This window comes from Dipodomys ordii, unplaced genomic scaffold (genome assembly GCF_000151885.1).
Source record: "Dipodomys ordii isolate 6190 unplaced genomic scaffold, Dord_2.0 Scaffold171, whole genome shotgun sequence".
In the NCBI taxonomy this organism is placed as follows: Eukaryota; Metazoa; Chordata; class Mammalia; order Rodentia; family Heteromyidae; genus Dipodomys; species Dipodomys ordii.
Window position 1 is genome coordinate 1,758,210 of NW_012267387.1, and position 19,317 is coordinate 1,777,526.

Below are 19,317 nucleotides of genomic sequence, written 5' to 3' on the forward strand. Positions count from 1 at the left end.
AAACTGGAAGTGGCACTGTGGCTCAAGTGGTAGAGTGCTTGTCTTGAGCTGAAGAGCTGAGGGACAGTTCCCAGTCCCAGAATTCAAGCCCCGTGACCAACAAAATGAAACAAAAACCAAGAGTCTCATGGGCTTTTTTGTCTAGGTTAGAGTCTAACTGCAATCCTCAGATCTCAGCCTCCTGCATGGCTAGGATTACAGAAGGAAGCCACCAGTGCCTGGCTCTTTTATCATTTCAAATGCAATATATTTCTTTCATTTATTTATTTGTTTTTTCTCAACCAATAATTCTTGAGATCTGAATTCATGGTTCAGTTCTTTTACTGTTTAGGTATGTGGATCAGACCCTAAAACCCACAATAATAACAGTAACAACAATAAAAATAAGGTAATTTCCTAAGGTTCTTCTGTTTCTTCATCCATAAACTGGGGATGATATTAAAATCCATCTCATAAATACCAGTAATTTTAATTTTCCTTCTATTGTTTTCATTTTCACTTGTTTTGGAACATTATGCGAATGAAATTATGTAGTATGAACTAATAATACACACAATGACATGAGTGGCCTTCCAAACACATACTGTTTGTACATTACTAGGGCTTGAACTTAGGGCCTGGCATGCTGTCCCTTAGCTTTTTCCCCTCAAGGCTGGTGCTCTACCACTTGAGCTATACCTCTAGGCTAGCATTTTGCTGGTTCATTGGAGATAAGAGTCTTCCAGCATTTCCTGACTGGCCTGGCTTCAAATATGATCTATTCTGCTGGAGGACATGTTTTTTTGTTTGTTTATTTATTTTCCAAATGGATCGTACTTCTAAAAGTAGTTGGGTCCTGCTAAATTTGATCCTGGCTCTGTGTGTGTGTGTGTGTGTGTGTGTGTGCATGTGGGGGTGGTGGAGGGAGAGGGAGGGTTATATTGACTCACAAAGCGGCTGGAGTTGTTGTTCCGCACAGTCTTGGCGTTGCCGAAGGCTTCTAGGAGTGGGTTAGACTGCAGGATGATGTCTTTGACGTGCTGGAAGCAGTGGCAGGTAGGAGGGGGTGGGTCTGGGTCAGGTGGGTAATTGAGGAGGACACGGCTCAGCTCATCCCTCCCTCGGTCCCTTCTGGACTCACCTGGACCTTCTCTCCCCCTCCAGACACCTTGGAGATGTAGCCCATGATGTATTTGGCAGCCACAGTCTTCCCAGCTCCACTCTCTCCACTGGGGGTCCGTGGAGGAAGGAACGGTCATGCATTGAGTACCTACTGTGTACCACACAGAACTCCAGATACCAAAGAAGTCTCTACCAGCTGGGTGTGGTGGCTCAAGCCTGTAATCCCAGATACTTAGGAGTGAGAAATCAGGGCGATTTCAGTTCCGTGGCCTGGCCCAGGCAGAAAAGAAATTTGAGAGACTCCATCTCAACTAATGGCTGGATGTGTTGGGCATGCCTACCACCCCCAGTGACACAGGGCAGCAAATGTAGGAGGACTGCAGTCCAGACTGGCCTGGGCATGAAGTAAGACACTACCTTGAAAATAACCCAGTGGAGCCAGGCACTGGTGGCTCACACCTGTAATCCTAGCTACTCAGGACGCTGAGATCTGAGGATCTTGGTTCAAAGCCAACCAAGGCAAGAAAGTCTGTGAGATTCTTATCTCCATGAACCACCAGCAAACCAGAAGTGGTGCCGTGGCTCAAAGTGGTACAGCACTAACTTTGAGAGAAATTGCTCAAGAACAGCACCTAGGCCCTGAGTTTAAGCCCCACGACTGACAAAAAGAAAACAGAAAAAAATCCATCTGGCATCAAATAGCACAAAATATTTGAAAGTAGAACAGGGTGTTGGGGACAGAAGAGAATAGCCCTTGGGCCACCAATTCTAGGCCAATGCCCCCATGGGGGGTGAGGTGACCTTTAGTGATCCCTGAGCCTCCACCCCCTGCCATACCTGATAATGACACACTGGTTCTCCCCGTCGATGAGCATGTTCCGGTACATGTTATCAGTGAGGGCGTAGATGTGCGGAGGGTTCTCGTACTGGGCCTGGTGGAGGCAGGGGGGAGGTTGGGTCTCAGCTCCGGGCTGGGAGCTGGGAGGGGGGAGGTGTCTTAGGGTTGGGGCCTGGGCCTCACCGCGCCCTGGTAGAGGTCGATCTCGCGGTCTGTGAAATAGGGCATCTGCTTGAAGGGGTTGACGGAAATAAGCACAGAACCGATGTATGTCTGAGGGTGAAGTAAGTTAAGGGCCATGCAATGTCCTCATTTGTCCCCCAAGGACCCCCTGGGGTCTCTTCTGTTTCTCATAGGCTCTCCAAAACCCCCACTGTTTGAAGATCTCAGGTGTGTCCCTACTCTTCAGGAAACAAAGCTGGGTCCAGAAAGGAGGCGAATTGGAGGGGTGTTGTAGCTGAGCTACCAAAGGGCAGCCAGAGCTGCCCCCGCCCTATCCCTGGGGTCAAATCACTGTCCTCTGTCCCCCCTCCCTCCTTCCGGCCACCCATCCTCCCCTCAGGGTCTGGCCTCCTTCCGTGCCTCCTTCAGCCCTTCCATCCTGTCACCCCTTCCTCTACTGCCTGGTCAGCCTCCAGCCCTTCCCTGCCCGCCACGCAGGGTACAAAGATGTAGTCATCCATGAAGCGTTTGCGGAGGTTGCCCACGATGGCGTCCTCCGTGATCTGAGTCAGCAGCACCATGTCGTCCACGCCGCTCTGCTTCACGTTGTGACTCTGCCAGTGGAACCGCTCCTTGCTGCCCTGGGGGTGGGATGGGGGTGAGCCATGCTGGAGAGGGCCTATCTGGTCCACCAGCTGCAGAGTCTAACCTACCTCAGCCCTCTCTGTCTTGGATCAAGATGACAGAATGGGCTGGGAAGGTGGCTCAGTGGTAGAGCGCTTGTCTTGTATGCATGAGGCCCTGGGTTTGATTCCTCAGCACCACATAAGCAGAAAAAGCCTGAAGTGGTGCTATGGCTCAAATAGTAGAGCACTAGCCTTGAGCTGAAGAGCTGAGGGACAGCACCCAGGGCCAGAGTTCAAGCCCCACACTGACCCCCCCCAAAAATGACAGACTAGGTCCCAGCTAATCTCTGATCTATCCCTGAGCCCGCCTTTTGTCTCTCTCTGTCTCTGTCTCTCTGTCTCTGTCTCTCTGTCTCTCTCCCCTAATCCTGGGGCTTGAACTCAGGGCCTCGGTGCTGTCCCCGAGCCTCTTTGTGCTCAAGGGTAGCACTCTACCACTTGAGCCACAGCGCCACTTCTGGATTTTTCTGAGTAGTTTATTTATTTTTTTTGTCGGTCGTGGGGCTTGAACTCTGGGCCTGGGTACTGTCCCTCAGCTCTTCAGCTCAAGGTGAGCGCTCTACCACTTGAGCTACAGCGCCACTTCCAGTTTTCTGGTGGTTTATTGGAGATAGGAGTCTCACGGTCTTTCCTGCCCGGGCTGGCTTTGAACCGCGATCCTCAGATCTCAGCCTCCTGAGTAGCTAGGATTACAAGGCGTGAGCCACCAGCGCCGGGCTTCTGAGTAGTTTATTAAAGATAAGAGTCTCATGGACTTTTCTCCCTGGGCTGGCTTCAAATCACAATCCTCCGATTTCAGTTTCCTGAGTAGCTAGGGTTACAGGTGTGAGCCATCCGTGCCCAGTGTCTGCGCCATCTCTTATGGACCCTCTCCTATTTTGTGCAAATGAATATGGATGTGCAAGTGACTGTAATTATGCCCTGACTGGCATTCCTTCCCTGGATCCTAGGGTTTAGGTTTAGTTTTTGTCTTGAGGAATCTCTTCACACAGACTTCCATAGTGGTTGCACTAATTTATAAACTGGACATTTCTACCTCTTCAGAGAAATGTCTGTTTAGCTCCTGGGCCTATTTGTTAACTGGGTTATTGATTCTCTGGGGATTTGGTTTCTTGAGCTCCTTGTTTTTGTTTTCCTGGAAATAAGACCATTGTCAGACATATAGCTGGCAAAGATCTTTTCATTCTGAGCTGGGTGACAGTGGCTCATACCTGTAGTCCTAGCTACTTAAGAGGCGAGATCTGAAGATCATGGTTCAAAGCCAGCCCAGGCAGGAAAGTCTGTGAGATTCTTTGTTTTTGTTTTTGTTTTTTTTTTTTTTGGTCAGTTGTGGGGCCTGAACTCTGGGCCTGGGTACTGTCCTTCAGCTCTTCAGCTCAAGGCTAGCACTCCACCACTTGAGCCACAGCGCCACTCCTGGCTTTTTTCTGTTTATGTGGTGCTGAGGAATCGAACCCAGGGCCTCATGCATGCAAGGCAAGCACTCTACCACTGAGCCACCTCCCCAGCCCAGTCTGTGAGATTCTTATCTCCAATAAACTACTCAGAAAAAGGCAGATGTGGCTCTGTGGCTCAAGTGGTAGAGTGCTAGCCTTGAGTGCAGAGAGGCTCAGGGACAGAGGCCTTACCCTGAGTTCAGAATGTTATTTTAGCTTAGTGATAATATCCTGGATTGTGCAGAAGCTGTTTTGTGCATGCATGAATGCGTGTGTGTGTGTGTGTGTGTGTGTGTGTGTATGCCGGTCCTGAGGCTTGAACTCCGGACCTGGATGCTGTCCCTGAGCTTTTTTGCTTAAGGCTAGTGCTCCACTGATGGAGCCACAGCTCTACTTCCAGTTTTTAGTGATTAAGTGGAGATAATAGTCATGGACTTTCCTGTCCAGGCTGGTTTCATCTGCAATCCTCAGATCTCAGCCTCCTGAGTAGCTAGGATTACAGCACATTCATTCTTTTTGAAACTATGGGAGTTGGTGTGTTCCATGTGGTATGAAGCTATATGTCAGGATTTGGGGCCCCTGTAAGAAGTGGGGACTGTGATGGAGTATTTACTTAGCATGCAGGAGGCCTTGTGATTCATCCCCAGGATGGCAAAATAGGGGTACTAGGGTGATGCATCAAGAGCCCCAGGTTGCAGGGAGCAGGGCCCAGGGGAGGGGGGAAATTTGTGAGGAGCAGCAGGATACAAGTGGTTGAAGGTGGCAGCCATCAGAGTGGGGCTGGGTAGGAGGTGAGAGGCCCAGATGGGATATGGGAGGGTGGGGATGGTTGGGAAGCAGCAGAGAATCTTGGACCAAGCTTGGCTCCTGGAGACCCCACAGATTCTCAGAGAGGCCCAGGAAGGCCGTGGCTATTTAGTCTTGGGGGGTCAGAAGTCCAGTGGGAGACGAGGAGGTGGCGATGGGGTGCAGAGGTGGGGCTGCTGTGTGCCCATGAGGTTGCAAAGAGGAAGGACAGAAGCAGGGGTGGGAGGGTCAGGTGGATTTCCTGTTTTCAAGATGAGGAGGCCAGGGTGTGTGGGTGAGTGCTATGAAGAAAAGGCCATAGATGTGCTATTTTGGGGACTTTATGAAATCTCTGGGCTGAGGGCTCGGGTGGGAGTTTGGAGGCCTGGGACAAAAGTTAGCATCCTACTAGCATTTGCTTGGTGCCAGGTTCTGGTGTAATTCCTTCCTTCCTTCCTCCCTCTCTCTCTCTTTCCTTCCTTCTCTCTCTCTCTCTCTTTCTTTCTCTTTTTCTCTCTCTTTCTTTCTTTCTTTTTATTGTGAGAATACCGTACAGAGGAGTTACAATTACACGGGCAAGATAACGAGTACATTTCTTTTTTTTTTGTTTTTTGGGTCCAGTCGTGGGGCCTGAACTCTGGACCTGGGTGCTGTCCCTCAGCTCTTCAGCTCAAGGCTAGCGCTCTACCACTTGAGCCACAGGACCACTTCCGGCTTTTTTCTTTTTGCTTATGTGGTGCTGAGGAATCGAACCCAGGGCCTCTGGCATGCAAGGCATGCGCTCTACCACTGAGCCACCTTCCCAGCCCACGAATACATTGCTTATCAAGCATTATTGCCTCCTCATTGTTTCCCCTTCCCATACTCCTCTCCTCCCCCCACCCGATCCTCCCCCCACCCCCCACCAAAGTTGTTAAGTTCGTTTTTTCTGACATAACGACTTGTACATCTCATTGTTGTAATGAGTCCACCTGTATCCCTAGTTAAACGATTTGTTTTTTTTCCCCTTCCCCTCCACAAATTATACCAACATCAAATACAGTGAAAGTATGGGTTATAATGTGGGGGAGGGACATACAAAACAACATCTTTCTTTTGTTCCAGTGTAATTCTTTCTTTCCTTCCTTCTTTCTTTTTTTTTCTTTTCTTTTCTTCCTTCTTTTCTTTGCTTTTCTTTCTTGTTGGTCCTGGAACTTGAACTGAGGGCCTGGGCACTGTCCCTAACCTTTGTGCTCAAGGCTAGCACTCTACCAACTTGACCCACAGAGCCACTTCTGGCTCTTTCTGAGTAGTTTATTGGATTAGTGTCTCATGGATTGTCCTGCCTGGGCTGGCTTTGAACTGTAATCCTCAGATCTCAGCCTCCTGAGTAGTTAGGATTACAGGCAAGATATTTTAATTTCTGTGGTGATGATGGGATGGAATCCAGGGCCTTACTCATGCTAGACTCTCGCTCTACCAATGAGCCACATCCCTAATTCTAATCTCACCTTTTCTTTCTTTTCTCTCTCTTCCTCTCTCTTTTTCTTTGTGCCAGTTCTGGGGCTTGAACTTAGGGCCTGGGTACTGTCTCTGACCTTGTTTTGCTTACGGCTAGCACTCTACCACTTGAGCCACAGCGCCCTTCCCTCTTTTTATGTTTATGTAGTACTGAGGAATCGGACCCAGGGCTTCATGCATGCTGGGCAAGCACTCTACCATTAAGCCACATTCCCAGCCCAGCCATCTTCCTTCCTTCCTTCCTTCCTTCCTTCCTTTGTTTCCTTCTTTCTTTTTCTTTCCTTTTTTTTGTGTGGCAGTATTAGAATTTAAATTCAGGGTCTGACACTTGCTCAGCTGGTGTTCTACTACTTGAACCACGCCTCCAACCTGGCTTTTTTGCTGGTTAATTAGAGATGAGTCTTACTGACTTTTCTAACTGCCTTTTTCACTTTTCTGGATGCCTTTGAACCTGAGCCACAATCCTCCAGATCATAACCCCTTGAGTAGCTAACATAACAAACATGAGCCATAGGCATTTGGCTTTGACCTCAGCTTTTTTTTTTTCTTTTTGCTTATGTGATGCTGAGGAATCGAACCCAGGGCCTCATGCATGCAAGGCAAGTGCTCTACCACGGAGCCACCTTCCCAGCCCCTGACCTCAGCTTTTTAAGTAAATTGTTTCATCTCACCATACTATTATTAGATTCATTTTGCAGAAGAGAAAACTGTGGCACTGAGGAGTCGGGTCACTCAGCGGGAGCAGAGCCAGCCGGGAGGAGAGAAGGCACAGGAGGCTGGCTGCCTCCAGTCCAGTCTGGGGAGGAGGTGGCGGGGGTTGGTGTTTCCAGTCAGCTGAGGAAGATTGTGTAAGAAGTGCTTGGAAGGTACTTACTTCTGAGAAACACTGACTCCATACTTGGGTCCACAATTGCCTGGTTGAAGCATCAAAGCTGAGTACCCAGACTCCATTTTCTTTCTTTCTTTCTTTCTTTCTTTCTTTCTTTCTTTCTTTCTTTCTTTCTTTCTTTCTTTCTTTCTTTCTTTCTCTCTCTCTCTCTCTCTCTCTCTTTCTTTCTTTCTTTTCTGTTGGTCGTGGGGCTTGAACTCAGGGCCTGGGCTCTGTCCCTGAGCCTCTCTGTGCTCTACCACTTGAGCCACTGCACTACTTCTGGCTTTGTATGTGTGTGTGTGTGTGTGTGTGTGTGTGGTACTGAGGAATTGAACCCAGGGCTTTATGCATGCTAGGCAAGTACTCTACCACTGAGTCACATTCCATTTTGTGTCTACATTCTTTGAGCTGTCCTCCCCTGCAGTCACTTTGTAGCCATCTTGGAAGCCAGGAAGGGGCTGACGGGAGCTGCCCCCTCCCCCCCGCCCCATCAGGGGGCACCTGGCAGGGAGGGTCCCCTGCCAGGTGCCAGTGAAATGTTGAAATAAGGATTCCCCCTGCCCAGTCCTGGGACAGACAGCGCCCTGTAGGACCACCTGAGGCCCCCTCTGAGCAAGCCTGGTACTGCTTAAACTCTGCACACCTCACCCCTGCCCCTATCTCCCTATTTAACTCACGTCTGTACCCCCAAAAGATTATCTGAAGCCAGGCGCTAGTGGTTTACACCTGTGATCCTAGCTACTCACGAAGCTGAGATCTGAGGATCACAGTTCAAAGCTACCCACCTCCCCCCACCCCCGGGGGGGGGGGAGTCAGAAAGCCGTGACTAGTAAGACTCTTATCTCCAATTAACTACAAGAAAGCCAGAAGTGGAGCTGTGGCTTAAGTGGTAGAGTGCTTGCCTAGCATGCATGAGGCCCTGGGTTCGATTCCTCAGCACCATATAAGCAGAAAAAACCAGAAGTGATGCATGTCTCAAGTGGTAGAGCGATATCCTTGAGCTGAAGAGCCCAGACCCAGAGTTCAGGCCCCACAACTACCACCACCAGCAAAAACAACAAAAGAACTCAGGGACAGTGCTTGGGCCCAGAGTTCAAGTACCTGGATGGTCATAGAAAAATCAATCAATCAAGCAAAGAGGACCTGAAGTAACAAATCTTCCTTCCCTTCCCCTCCCTCCTTCTCTCTCTCTCTCTGTCTTCTTTCTTTCTCTCTCTCTCTCTCTTTCTTTCTTTCTCTCTTTGTTGTTGGGCTTGAACTCAGGGTAGTGTGCTCTAGTACTTTGAATCCTAGAACTACTTCCAGTATTCTGGAAGTTAATTGGAGATAAGAGTCACAGACTTTCCTGACCAGGCTGGTTTTGAACTGTGATCCTCAGATCTCACCCTCCTGAGTAGCTAGGATTACAGGCATGAACCAGCAGCACTGGCTTGTGGGCCCTTCCTTCCTTCTTTCCTTCCTTCCTTCCTTCCTTCCTTCCTTCCTTCCTTCCTTCCTTCCTGTCTATCTGTTGTTGTGAGGCTTGAATTCAAGGTCTGGGCACTGTTCCTAAGCTTTTTCACTCAAGGCTAGCACTCTACCACTGATCCATAGTGCCACTTCCAGTTTTCTGGTGGCTAATTGGGGATAAGAGTCTCATGGACTTTGCTGCTCAGGCTGGCTTTGAACTGAGATCCTCAGATCTCCATCTCCCAAGTAGCTAGGATTATTGGCTTTAGCCACCAGCACTCAGCCAAATCTCCTTTCTCTGCCCTTCATCATGTCTCTTTATTTGGCATATGGAGGCAAGTAGCTGGTTCTAACATAGAATTTCTGGAGTTGGGGCCTGATTCTAAACACCCCAGTTTCAATAGGGATGGGAACAAGTTTGGTCCTGTCCCAGGTTTCCCCTTTCTGGCCAAGTGGTCCAAGGCCACTTCCGCTTGCTGGGGCTGAGGCCCCAAGGCCAGCTGTCTGGCCTCTTTCTCCTCTAGCTTTCAGAATTGTTCCTCTTCCTGTCCCTCCTCTTCCCTTACCCAGCAGAAGGGCCTCTGTTTCTCACCCCCTACATACTGCCTGTGGTCTCCAGATTCCCCTAGACACCCATGGGTCCTAAATAACACAGGCTGATTACGTGTTGGGGAGAAGGCTTTCCAGGATGTTTTAGGGTGGATTTATCCAAACCTCAGTTTCCCCATCTGTCATGTCATTATTATCTCCTGTGGCATTGGTGAAAGGGGTCATCAAGTGAAAGTAGATCTGAGGGGGCTTGGGCAGTAGTGACCCCAATAGTGTTTAAGTGCACCAAGCACCCATGGCTCATGCCTGTAATCCTAGCTGCTCAGGGGCTGAGATCTGAGGATCATAGTTCAAAGCCAGCCTGGGCAGGAAAGTATGTGAGACTCTTACCTCCAGCACAAAGCTGGAAGTGGGGCTGTGGCTCCAGTGGTAGAGCATCAGCCTTGAGAGAAGGGGCTCAGGGGAAACCCCCAGGCCCTGAATTCAAGCCCCAGTTTGGACACAAAACCCAAACTCAAAACAAAAGTGTTTGATAGAAGGCTGGGAAATGATAGTTGGTCCACACATCAAAGGAATGAATCAGGGCACGAATGAAATACCACAGGCCTAAGTCTTCCTCGTGAGGCCCCCCGCCCTGCCCTGTATCCCCCAAAACCTCCAAGGGAGAAATTGTTGTGTCTAAGTCTGTCTCTTGGGGGTGGAGGGCTATACAGGGGCTGTGGTGACCACAAGCCAAATATGACTCAACTCTTGCTGGGATCTTGTGAAAGAGTCAGGGGCTGGAGGTGGCTGGGGGGAGGGGGAAGTGGCCTCTTCCTTCAGCTCAGCCCAAAGTACTAGGTGGGGGAAGGGAACAGCTTTTCCAGTGCCCAAGAAGGTAGGGACTGGCTGTGGTCAAGGTGGTCAGATAGGGTGAGCAAGCCCCACAGTGAACACACTTCCTGGTCCCTGACTGCCCCCAGGCAGCCCCCTGTTCTCTCTTTCTGTGTGTGTGTGTGTGTGTGTGTGTGTGTGTGTGTGAGAGAGAGAGAGAGAGAGAGAGAGAGAGAGAGAGAGAGAGAGAGTGTGTGTGTGTGTGTCCTGGGGCTTGAACTCAGGGTCTTGCATTCTCACTTGGCTTTTGTGCTTAAGGCTGGTGCTCTACCACTTGAGCCACAACTCCACTCCTAGCTTTTTGGTAATTCATTAGAGATGAATGTTATGGACTTTTCCTGCCTGGGCTGGCTTTGAGTGGTCCTCAGATCTCAGCCTCTTGAGGAGGAGCTGGGATGACAGGTGTGAGTCACCAGTGGCTTGGCTACTAGTTGCCATTTTTGACTTCCTGACTCCCATTTCCTGGCCTGAGGTCAGGGGGAAGAGATGGACAGGAAGGGACAGAGCTTTTGCAATTTGCCCCCGGGGTTCTAGGCTCACAGCTCACGGGCTGACAGAACACAGCAACACAACAGCCACTTCCTTCCTGGGGACCTTGAACTGTGCACCTCAGACGCTGCAACAGTGGCCATCATGGAACCATCTCGGCTCCCGGGCCCCGCCCTGCCCCCCCCCCCCCATGCTGGGGAGCTGGGTCCTGACCTTCTGCTGCAGCTCAGTGGGGTTCTGCAGCCACACCTTGTACCCCACTCCACTCACCCACACATGCACCATGCAAACAGCACTTGGACCTCCAGAAGTTTCTGGGCCTCCATCCTCCACTTCTGCCTCCAGGAGTCTTAGCCGTGGGTTGGGGCCCTTGCTTTTCTGAGCTGTACCCACCTCCCCCAAACAGCTGGGAAATCCTGGCCTTACGTCTCTTGCTCTCTACGGAAGAGTTTTGGAGATGGGGGTCTCTGGGCCCCAAGGTAAACCCAAGCTAGCTCAAGGCTAGCTGTCCTCCTCTTTCTTGTCCAATCAGTTGCTGGTCTTAATGACTCTCCCTCAGAAATCCTTCCTTTTCTGTCCACTTTCTTGGACACTGGGCCTTGGACCAAGCAGCCATATCACTGATCTCCCTTGCTTTGTGTCTGAACATTAAAAACAACCATTCTTGTCAACTGGTTGACTGCCCCCTTTCCACCTCCAGAAAATCAAAAGAAAAAACCAAGATCATCAACCTTGCCTACAAACACCCATCACCATCTGTGGTCATCAACCAGTCATAAATCGCTATCTACCATCAACAAGGACAACCAGTCGGGCTATCATCCCAGCATTTACAAGGCTGAAGGAGGAGGATGGAGAGTTGGAGGCCAGCTACACAGTGGGTGACACAGTGAGACTCTTTCTCAAAAAAAAAAGCCAGGTGCTGGAAAGGTGGCTCCGTGGTAGAGTGCTTGCCTTGTATGCATGAGGCCCTGGGTTCGATTCCTCAGCACCACATAAGCAGAAAAAGCTGGAAGTGGGGCTTGACTCAAGTGGTAGAGTGCTAGCCTTGAGTTGAAGAGCTCAGGGACAGAGCCCAGACCCAGAGTTCAGGCCCCATGACTAACAAAAACAAAAACAAACAAAGCAAGCCCACAAGAAAACCTCCACCATTGGAGCTGGGAAGGTGGCTTTGTGGTAGAGTGCTTGCCTTGCATGCATGAGGACCTGGGTTCAATTCCTCAGCACCACATAAGCAAAAAGAAAAAAGCCGGAAGTGGTGCTGTGGCTCAAGTGGTAGAGCGCTAGCCTTGAGCTGAAGAGCTGAGGGACAGTGCCCAGACCCAGAGTTCAGGCCCCATGACTGGATCCCCCACTCCAAAAAAAAGGAAAAACTCCACCATTGACAACAAGCATGGGCAATACCACCAGTCCATCCAAAGACTACCCATACATGACTATCATGAGCAACACCCTGTGTCCCATTCAAAAGCCAACAATGAATTGTCAGCCAGCGATGAACAACCAATCAAAAGTGAACACAACCACCTATCCACCGCTCTTATCTAATCCCAAAGATTTCCTACCCAAACCAACCTGCCATCAACGACCAACTTTCCAGACCAGCGCTCATCAAAGATACCCACAATCACTACACACAAGAATTGCTGTTAACAGCAACCTGAAACAAACAGCAGCAACAACACCACAGCCAACAACAACCCAACAACAACCTAGCAGCAAGCACCTGAAACAATTCATTCACCAAGAACAAGCACCCAGCCCATCTTAAAGCCCAAGCCAGGTCAGCTATGGGTACTGACCTCACATCCTTGCTTCCCTAAAGGACATTTAAGATCACTGTTTGAAAGGAATTTTTTCTTTTTCTTAATTTGGGCCTCTGCATGCTAGGCAGGCATTCTACCTTTTGAGCCACATCCCCATCCATTTTTACTTTATTTTTTTCAGATAGGTTTCTTTTTCTTTCTTTCTTCCTTTCTTTTTCTTTTTTTTTTTGGTCTGTCGTGGGGTCTGAACTCTGGGCCTGGGTGCTGTCTCTCAGCTATTCAGCTGTAGACTAGCACTCTACCACTTGAGTCACAGTGCCATTTCTGACTTTTTCTGCTTATATGGTGCTGAAGAATCGAACCCAGGGCCTTATACATGCAAGGCAAGCACTGTACCACGGAGCCACCCCAGCCCCCCCCCCCCCTTTTTTTTTTTTTTTTGCTCTGTCCTGGGTCTGTTCTGGGCCTGGGTGCTGTCCCTGCGTTTTTTCATTCAATGTGAAAAAGTGCCTCTCAAAGTGGCACTCTACCACTTGAGCCACAGCTCTATGTCTGGCCTTTTGGTGGCTATAGATAAGAGTCTTATGGACTTTCCTGCTTGAGCTGGCTTTGAACCTTGATTTTCAGATCTCAGTTTCTTGAGTAGCTAAGATTATAGATGCCAGCCACCAATGCCCGGCTATAGATTGTGTGTGTGTGTGTGTGTGTGTGTGTGTGTGTGTGTGTGTGTGTGTGTTTGCCCCCAGGCAGGCCTCAGGCAATGACCCTTCTGTCTAGAGCTTCCTGTGTAACTAGGGTCACAGACAAGTGCTATCATGCCTGGTTTATAGACTGATAAGGGAATCTACAATTTTTTGCTTGGTCTGGCCTGAGATCCTCCTAACTTTTGCTTCCTGAATGGCTGGGATCACAGGCATGAATTGCAGTGTCTTCATTTCTGTTCCGTCATCCGCTTTGATTCTGAGGGAGAGGAATTTGATTTTGGGTCTTGCTAGGTAACCCAGACCAGCCTGGAATGCATGATCTTCTTGCCTCAGCCTCCCCAGTGCTGGGATTACAGGCTTGCTCTACCACGACTGCCTATACACTGTCTGATGCATTTTCTTCCCTCTCAGACACCCATCTGCTGAGTCGTCTTGTTGACTAAGGGTTTTTCCGGGTTTCAGTGGGCGGGGTTCGTTTCCTTTCAGGTAGCAAATTTGTCCCGTGCGTTTGTCTCATTCTGTCCATCTGATCTCTGTCATCTGGTCTCTTGGCTTAGATGCCTCTTAGTGATTACCACTGCAAGTTCACATGTAGGGTGCGCATCACCCAGAGCATCTTTAGCCAGGGCCACCCGATTCCTCGCTGGCTTTCTGCACAATCTTTGCAGCATCTGCTTCCTGTGCCATCTCCCTGCCTCTGTTGCTGTCCTAGGAACACACCCTCATCCTTGGGTGACAAAGAATGAAAGCTGAAGTGGTCTGAGGACTCTCAGCACTGTGGGATGACTGTGTTGTCTCAGGATGTCGTTGGGACATCCTGTGTCAGTCCCTCCATCTTGTCTCCATTGCCAGTGGACCCCTAGCCTCCGTATTACAGCAAGTGCCATTGCTGTTTTATGTGTCTCCATCACCATGTTTGGGTGGTGGCATGAACCAAGTCCTCTTCCCCTTTCCCTTTTGTCTTTTGCCTACCTGGATTAAGAAGCCTGGCCTTCAGCAGCTAAGCAAGCACACTACCACTCCGCTGTACCCCCAGCTCTGTACCCCCGGCCTCTGTCACCCGCAGACCCACACTGTCACTTCACCCTACTGTCTGGGAGCCACAGCTTCTGACTTCTAAGTGTGGTCAGAGGCCCCAAGAAGGGGAGTGACTTGGCTCAAGGCCACAGGGGAAAAGAGGAGTCCCCAGCTTTGGCACTGGGTTTCTTAAGGCTCAGGGAAGGGGCTGTGTGAACCCCCTCAGGGATTCCCCTCCTTCCCCCCCATCTGCCAGTTACTGCTTCATTGTCGGTCCCATAGCCAATCTACAACTCTCATGTGAGAGCCTGGTCCTAGGAAAGGGACACAAAGTGGGGTACCTGAGTTGCCTTGAGGGACCCCCCATAAAGGATCACTCCTCCCCACTTTCTGGTGGTGGTCTTAGGGTACCACTATCTACCTGAGATCTCCCTCCCTTACCCCCTCCCCCCACCGTACCCCTGAGGACTTACCATGGTGGCAGCTGGTGCCCCAGCTCCTGGGGGCACCTGGCTGGGTTGTGGCAGGGGTCCAGGCTCACCTAGGGGGCTCTTAGGGACATGGTCCTTCTCCTGCTCTGGCCTGAGTTCCTCTTACAGCCACCTCGGCTCTCTCACTTCCTTTGACGGGAGGGGCCATGGCCACTGGGGAGGGAAGCTGAGCCCCGAGGGCGGGGAGAAAACTCAGTAGTCCCAGGCTGGGCTAGGGGAAGCTGGCTGTTTTTTGGGGGTGGAGTGGAGTGATGGAAGACTGTGCTGTGAGCCACAGGAGAGGTCAAAGATGGTTGCCAGACACAGCCAGAGCCCGAGAGCCCCATTCTCCATCTCCTCAGGGCTACAGGCTACAGTAATGGGGCATGCATGTGTGCACTTAGGTCAGCCAGCTGCAGAACCAGCTGTAGTCTTTTGCTGGGAGCTGTTTTGAGCGGCTCAAGGCAACCTTGGGATGAACACCCTCTTGTGTCTGGGAAAGGTAAGGGATCAGACAGGGGTGGGGGTGGGGTGGGGCCAGAAGCCAACTGCACCTAGAAGTTCTCAAAACTTTCTGTGCCACGCCTAGATTTCATCACCTGACATCTCCTCAGTGTAAAACAGCGACTCCCAGCAGCACCCTGCCTGACTTAAGATCACACCAGACCACACAGGATTTTTCCATTGGCATTTGAGGAAATGGCAGTGCCAAGAGGCTATCACCTTCCCAAGCCACTCGGCCAGATGTTCTTGTTATCTTGGGCTGGACCTATGCACATCCTAACAGGTGCTGCAGTGGGCGCCCCCTGGTGGCCATGTGAGGGTGGAGCCTGTGTCTCCTTGTGGATCCAGAGCAGGTTTGCTGTAGGGACATCAAACTACAGGCAGGACCCCACTTTGCTGGCTTTGCCTTCCACAAGAAGCTGTACTTTTGTCTTAAAATGGCCGTGTTAATTTTTTTTTTTTTGGTCTGGTCATGGGGCCTGAACTCTGGGCCTGCGTGCTGTCCCTCAGCTGTTCAGCTCAAGGCTAGCACTCAACCATTTGAGCCACAGTGCCACTTCCAGCTTTTTTCTGCTTATGTGGTGCTGAGGAATTGAACCCAGGGCCTCATGCATGCAAGGCAAGCACTCTACCACTGAGCCACCTTCCCAGCCCATGGCCATGTTCTTGTCTCTGTTGGCTCAAGTCCTCTCTGGCAGCTAGGATAACTTTTTTGTTTGTTTTTTGATGTTAGTCCTGGGACTTAAACTCAGGTTCCTTGCATTTGACCTTAGCTTCTTCACTCAAGGCTGGCACTCTCTGTGGGCCATAGTTCCACTTCTATCCTTCTGCTGGCTGGTTGGAAATGAGTCTCTGGAATTTGTCTGTCTGAGCTGGCTTTGAACCGTGACCTTCAGGTCTCAGCCACCTGAATAGCTGGGATTACAGGTGTGAGCCACTAATGCCTTGAGGAGCTGTGGTCTTTTCTGGCCCCAGGGCAGGTGCTGGAAGGGACTCAGCCACACACACACACACACACACACACACTCACACTCACAGAAATCTATTTAAGACAGAACTTTATTGATGTAGGGTTTCCTGCGAGGAGCGTGGCCCCCAGGGTGAGGCCTTGTAACCGGCATGATGGGGGTGGCTTGGATGTTGGGGTCCCCCCATGGATCAGTGAGAGCAGAGGTTGGGGTGAATCTTCCCCCTGGTCGGTTTTGGGAGAGGGTGTCACGGAGGTGGTGCTAGGTCCTGTCCCCCTTAGCAAGCCTGGATCCCCACCAGCTCAGAGTGGGAGGGAGTTAGACAGTGCTGGGGGGAGGGTGCTGGTAGCCCCCTCTCCCACTCCCACTCTTCACAGTACATATTTCGATCAGAGGGTAGGGGAGGGGACTCCTTAAGGGTGGGTGCAAATGGTGCTGGGACAAATAGGTACCCCCTTCCTTAAATCCATCCCTGAAGAGGGGGGGGTCTGGTTATGAACTGGACAAGGGACTTTAGAGGGACTGGGGAGGGGGTAGCCAGCTCCTCTTCATCCCCTAACCAGAGGCCCTGTAGGGGTTCCCAATAAATAAGTTCCAGCTCCATGTCACCCTTCACTCCCAGCTCCCGCCCTCTGGGACCCTCTCTGGTTGGGGTTCCCCCTCAGCCGCGGCTCCACGACAGCTCCAGGTACCGCGCACCCCCACTAGCGGCCCTGGCAGGTTTTGCAACACATCTGGCGGAAGTAGGCTCGGCTGCAGAACTGGAATTTGAGCACCAGGGGGCAGTATGCAACCTTGTTCACATCCTTGCACTCTGCAGGAGAGAAGGAGCCATCAGTTTTCAGTGCCTCACCCAGCCATGTTCTATGACTTTGCTTTTCTGTGCTGGGTTTCCTCAACTGTCAAGGGAGGCTTATAACTCCTGTCATTAGGCTATTTTCAGGATGGAGAGAGCTCAGGATTATCCATGAAAAAAAAATCTTTCCTATTCAATCAGTTGAAATGGGGCTGGCCTCCAATCATAATCCTTCATTGCTGGGTCTCCTGGGTAGCTAGAATGACAGGTATGAATCATAGCCTTGTCTTTTTAAAAAACATGTTAAACTCAGGGCTTCACACATTTGCTGAGCTTGCTTGCTTCACTGATGGTCTATTACTTGAGCCACACCTCCAGCCCAGCTTTTTGCTGGTTATTTTAGAGATGGGAGTCTTGAAGACTTTTCTACCCAGGGTGTCTTTGAACTTTGACCCTCTGGAACTCAGCCTCCTGAATAGCTAGGACCGCAAGTGTGAGCCACTACACCCATGTCATAACGGACATCTTGATCCCTGGTTGGAAGAATCTGTGTATTTTGTATTCACATATTCAACAGTGTATGTTCATGATGACAATAAAGAGTGCTTACCAGCTTGTGATGTCTGTGGTTTCCAAAAGATCTTGTGTGTGTGTGTGTGTGTGTGTGTGTGTGTGCACACGTGCATGTGCCTATCCTAGGGTTTGAATTCAGAGCCTGGGCACTGTCCCTAAGCTTTTTGTTGTTGTTGTTGTTGTTGAAGGCTAGTACTCTACCACTTGAGCCACAGCTCCACTTTGTAGCTTTTTGGTGATTAATTGGAGATAAGTCTTGCAGAGTTTTTTGCACAGGCTGGCTTGGAACTGTGATTCTCAGATCCAGCCTCCTGAGTAGCTAGAATTACAGGCGTGAGCCACTAGCACTTGGTCATCCAGTGGATCATTTTTATTCTACCCCTAAAGTGGTACCTCATTCTGAGTGAGTCTATTACTTACCCCCCTTGACAAGATGAGGAAACTGAGGCACAAGAGTGAAAGGTAGTCCCTAACACATCATCCATTGCTCTTTATGAAAAAACAAATTTATAGCTGGGCATAATGGCATACACCTGTAATCTCAGCACTTGGGAGTCTGAGCAGGATGATTGCTTGAGCCTAGAAGTCTGGGTCCAGCCTGGCCATCATAACAAGATCAATTTAAAAAAAGAAAAAAAAATGGGTAGTGGTTCTCAAGGAGCCATGGAGCATGGGGTGACATCTGCAGGCATTTTTAGTCTTAACTGGGTTAAAGTTGCCATTGGCACTGATTCTGTACAGGACAGAATCTTATGGAACATAACCTCAAGAGTGCTTGAGGCTGATAAACTGTTTTAAAGTACAAAGTGCCAGGTGCTGGTGGCTAATGCCTGTAACTCTATTTAGGCTGAGATTTGAGGATCACCATTTGAAGCCTGTGGAGGTCAGGGAAATCCATGAGACTCTTATATCCAGTTAATTGGTCTGTAAGGAATTGCAGGAGAGATGGCACACATATCATCTTGCCATATCAAGAGAAAAATGTCATCACTGTCTTGATAGTTAAACGTGTTTTGTTGGGAATATGATTTTTCTGTTTCTGTGCATGCTTTAGAAGGTTGATTCAGTAATAAATCTGGGGAAAGTTTTGTTTGAAAGAAAAAAAGATTGGTTGTGTGCTAAAATAAAACAAGTTTTTTTGATTGTTAAAAAATAGACAAAAACAAACAGCTCAAGGATAAGCTGGGCGCCGGTGGCTCAAGCCTGTCATTCTAGCTACTGAGGAGGCTGAGATCTGAGGATCTCGGTTCAGAGCCAGCCCAGGCAGGAAAGGCCGTGAGACTCTTATCTCCAATAAACCACCAGAAAACCGGAAGTGGCGCTGTGGCTCAAGCGGTAGAGCGCTCGCCTTGGACAGTGACAGGCAACCTGGGAGACCTGGCTTGTGTTTCCAGATGTTTCCAGAAGTCCTCTCCACCTGGAGCCCTCCTGGTGTTTCCCCTCCCCCCCCACTCCGTGGGGTGCTTGTGACCCACATACCTTCGGGGCCATCCCCGGGGGGCGCAGGGTCGCACTTGGCCTCGCACTGCTGGGTGGTGGGCGGCCGCAGGGCCTCGGCGCAGTCCCGGGACGGCTGGCCGGTGTGGCCGGTGCAGCGCACGGCGCGCTGCTGCTGGCCCAGGCCGCACTGCGCGGAGCACTGTGGAGAGGAGTCCCTGAGCTCGCCCCAGCCCGGGACTCCCCCCTTCCACCTCCCTGGGTGTGTGTGTGGGGGGACGCCCACCTACCTCGCCCCACTCGCTGGCCACCCAGCGGGCCGGGGGGCAGCGGCGGAGGTTG

General features: G+C 50.4%; 2 protein-coding genes across 2 annotated transcripts in view; both read right to left on the reverse strand.

Annotated features, from left to right (window-relative positions):
• Myo1f (myosin IF) overlaps positions 1 to 14,834 on the reverse strand; it is a 33,798-nt gene extending 18,964 nt beyond the window's left edge. Inside the window, exons 1-6 of the mRNA XM_013033590.1 lie at positions 14,701 to 14,834; positions 2,605 to 2,742; positions 2,123 to 2,212; positions 1,939 to 2,033; positions 1,121 to 1,208; positions 930 to 1,019 (exon numbers count right to left, since the gene is read on the reverse strand). Coding sequence (XP_012889044.1) covers positions 930 to 1,019; positions 1,121 to 1,208; positions 1,939 to 2,033; positions 2,123 to 2,212; positions 2,605 to 2,742; positions 14,701 to 14,703 — 504 coding nt within the window. The 5' untranslated portion in view covers positions 14,704 to 14,834. The remainder of the gene's footprint in view (positions 1 to 929; positions 1,020 to 1,120; positions 1,209 to 1,938; positions 2,034 to 2,122; positions 2,213 to 2,604; positions 2,743 to 14,700) is intronic.
• Positions 14,835 to 16,225: 1,391 nt separating this feature from the next.
• Positions 16,226 to 19,317, reverse strand: part of Adamts10 (ADAM metallopeptidase with thrombospondin type 1 motif, 10) — a 21,709-nt gene continuing 18,617 nt past the window's right edge. The window contains exons 23-25 of the mRNA XM_013033520.1: positions 19,266 to 19,316; positions 19,018 to 19,177; positions 16,226 to 16,983 (exon numbers count right to left, since the gene is read on the reverse strand). Coding sequence (XP_012888974.1) covers positions 16,874 to 16,983; positions 19,018 to 19,177; positions 19,266 to 19,316 — 321 coding nt within the window. The 3' untranslated portion in view covers positions 16,226 to 16,873. The remainder of the gene's footprint in view (positions 16,984 to 19,017; positions 19,178 to 19,265; position 19,317) is intronic.